A 2,500-nucleotide genomic window follows, 5' to 3' on the forward strand; every position below is an offset into this window, starting at 1 on the left:
ACCATCCAACTTAGTAAAAAAAGGTATTTAGACATTCACGGAGACCCGAGAAGAAAGAACGTTGAGCGGAAAGACGGACTGAGAAGTGGATGTATCTTCAGCCATGGATGTAACCGTTTACCCGCCTCCTCCTCAGCCTCAGTCAGACCACACCAGGTTAGGACAACTCTCCTACCCGGACCCGGCCTTCGGGACCAACAAGGTAAGCGAGGAAAGAAGGACCCTCCGTAGACCCCTTGTGTTTCCCATTGTCTGAGAGATAAAAGACACCTTTGTCGTGTCCTACTTTGATTACCTCCGCTATCTCACCTCTCTGTGTATTCATCCGTCTTGCCCTGCCAATTAAGTGGTCATTAATTGCTTTATTAGGCTCCAATTACACTTAAACACAGCCATCGAAGGGAACTACATCCCAGTGTTACACGTTTCTTTTGAGCACATCCACTCACGGGCAGTCATTTCACTCCCAGCTTGTTGCCAGTGATGTAATGACACCTTTAATTAAAACTTCGCCAGCTGTAATTGAAAGGCAATTCAGTTTAGATATGCACTGAATCACAAACAGAAGATTTGTGGTGAGAATGAGATTACATGGAAAGTGATTAGGGAGGGGAACGAGCATTGTTAGCTGTTAACTCAAACTGGAGTTCAGTCATCTCAGTTTAATGACTGTGAGGTTAATGTGTCCGTGAAGCTCCGTCGTCTTTCTCCCTCCAGAGCAACGTCAAAGGTCAGGGGCACATTCAGACAGAAACGTGGAGCTTACAGGGATCCAGTGTGCCACATGAGAGACCACATGAGAGACCACATGGAATTATATTTGATCAATATAGGACTGTCTGTTTATCTGTCCATCCATCCATCCATCCATCATGTGTGGTCAGAGAGGTGTTTCTCAGTGTCTGGGTACTTCAGGACTGTGCTCAGTGATTAATTGCTTAATTATTTAACTAGTTGCAGCTGATGAGCGCCGCTATTAGAGCAAATGACAGATTAGTAACCACTCTTAAATCTTAGCACGACAAATTTTGGAACACATTTATTTAGTTTTTTATTTTCCCAGCATTCATATTAATAAATAAAATGTCTATTACATGTACATAACAATGTGAAAATATGCTTTTTTTCACTTTCTTTTATACTTCAGTTCACCAGTGTGCACCTGCTGTATGGAGTCCTCTGTCTGTCTATTCAATTCTCAAATATATTTCAGTTAGCAAACATCTGACCACGCGTGTCACAAGCAGCAGGGACGTAAACCCAAACAGCATCATGTGACGTCCAAGTGAAGCGCTGTGCTTGCTGTGTACAACTCATGCTCGTATTGTATCGTCGTCTTAGCACCGTGGGACCCAAACTGAACCAAGTCCGGCTAGTGCTGTTAACTTGTGATCTCCCTCTGTGATGGAGCACGGTGGACTGAGTGATGTCAGAGCACGCTGCCGTACAGTTTAATGATTGATGGGATTATTCACAGGCCGGTTGTCTGATCCCGCCCTGCAGCATCGCTGAGAGGCTGCGTTTCCTCTGCTCAACACAACGCGATCATTGTGAGCAGAAACGCTGGTTCAAACTCTCATTATTAAATATTTGCCAATTTGCATACATTTCCAGAACAATACTCTGAACAGTGGATAAAGCCAGGTTCAGAATTCTTCCTTTATTTTGTTGATGTATCAGAGTCACAGGTTTTAGGTTTCTCTTTGTATCACTCCATAAATCAGAAAATATTGTCATACAGTCATAAAAAATGACATTTTCTCCATGTTTTTATGAATAAAATGTAGTATAAATGAGTCTGAATGACATGTGAACAAACCTTCAGAACATAGAGAGGAATGAAAGTGCAACGTTTGGCGTATGTAAGAGCTACTGAAGTGGAGATTTCTGGATCAGAGTCTGAGAACAAACTCATTTATAGAAAACGTCCTTTAAAGAGATCTTTAGTTAAAGTACACACATTTAGAAGACTCTACAGGAGAGTAGAGTCAACAAATTAACTCATAGATATCACCATGAAACTTCACCAGTTGACAACTTACATTAGGACAATTCTTTTTTTGTATTACAAGTTTTTTGAAAATGTATTTAAATATGTAAATGAGCTATTACTTAATAGTAACTTTTGTTGAAGATCTACAGATGCAAATAGACAGAATAATAAAACAATCTTTTGAGCGCGTGTTTAGTCTGAAAGGAAACATGTTATGGGAGCAAACCTTTTTTTCCCAGGGTGTCTCACCTTGAGTACTAATTGTGAGGTTTTGGGTACTTAGTGTGTTTCAGGGCGTGCTGTTAAAGTCCACTATGGCTTTGCTACACGTGCAACTAACTCCATATACCTCCTTGAGTGGTCACTGCAGAATAAAGAAAAGTTCCCACAATGCAACGCACTAAGAAAACAGAGACACTACCTCCAGCTGTGATGAATACAAAGTGAGTGTGGAGAGACGTCTCCAGAAAACATTTAGTTTTCTAGTGCTGATGTGTAATTGCCGTT

General features: G+C 41.2%; 1 protein-coding gene across 1 annotated transcript in view; it reads left to right on the top strand.

Moving 5' to 3' along the window:
• Nucleotides 1–2,500, top strand: part of tox (thymocyte selection-associated high mobility group box) — a 48,498-nt gene that overhangs the window by 410 nt on the left and 45,588 nt on the right. The window contains exon 1 of the mRNA XM_068738162.1: nt 1–202. This exon is cut by the window's left edge and continues 410 nt beyond it. Coding sequence (XP_068594263.1) covers nt 104–202 — 99 coding nt within the window. The 5' untranslated portion in view covers nt 1–103. The remainder of the gene's footprint in view (nt 203–2,500) is intronic.

The sequence above is a fragment of the Cebidichthys violaceus genome, unplaced genomic scaffold (assembly GCF_023349555.1).
Source record: "Cebidichthys violaceus isolate CVI_PGR_0920_01 unplaced genomic scaffold, fCebVio1.0.p SCAF_8, whole genome shotgun sequence".
Taxonomy (NCBI): Eukaryota; Metazoa; Chordata; class Actinopteri; order Perciformes; family Stichaeidae; genus Cebidichthys; species Cebidichthys violaceus.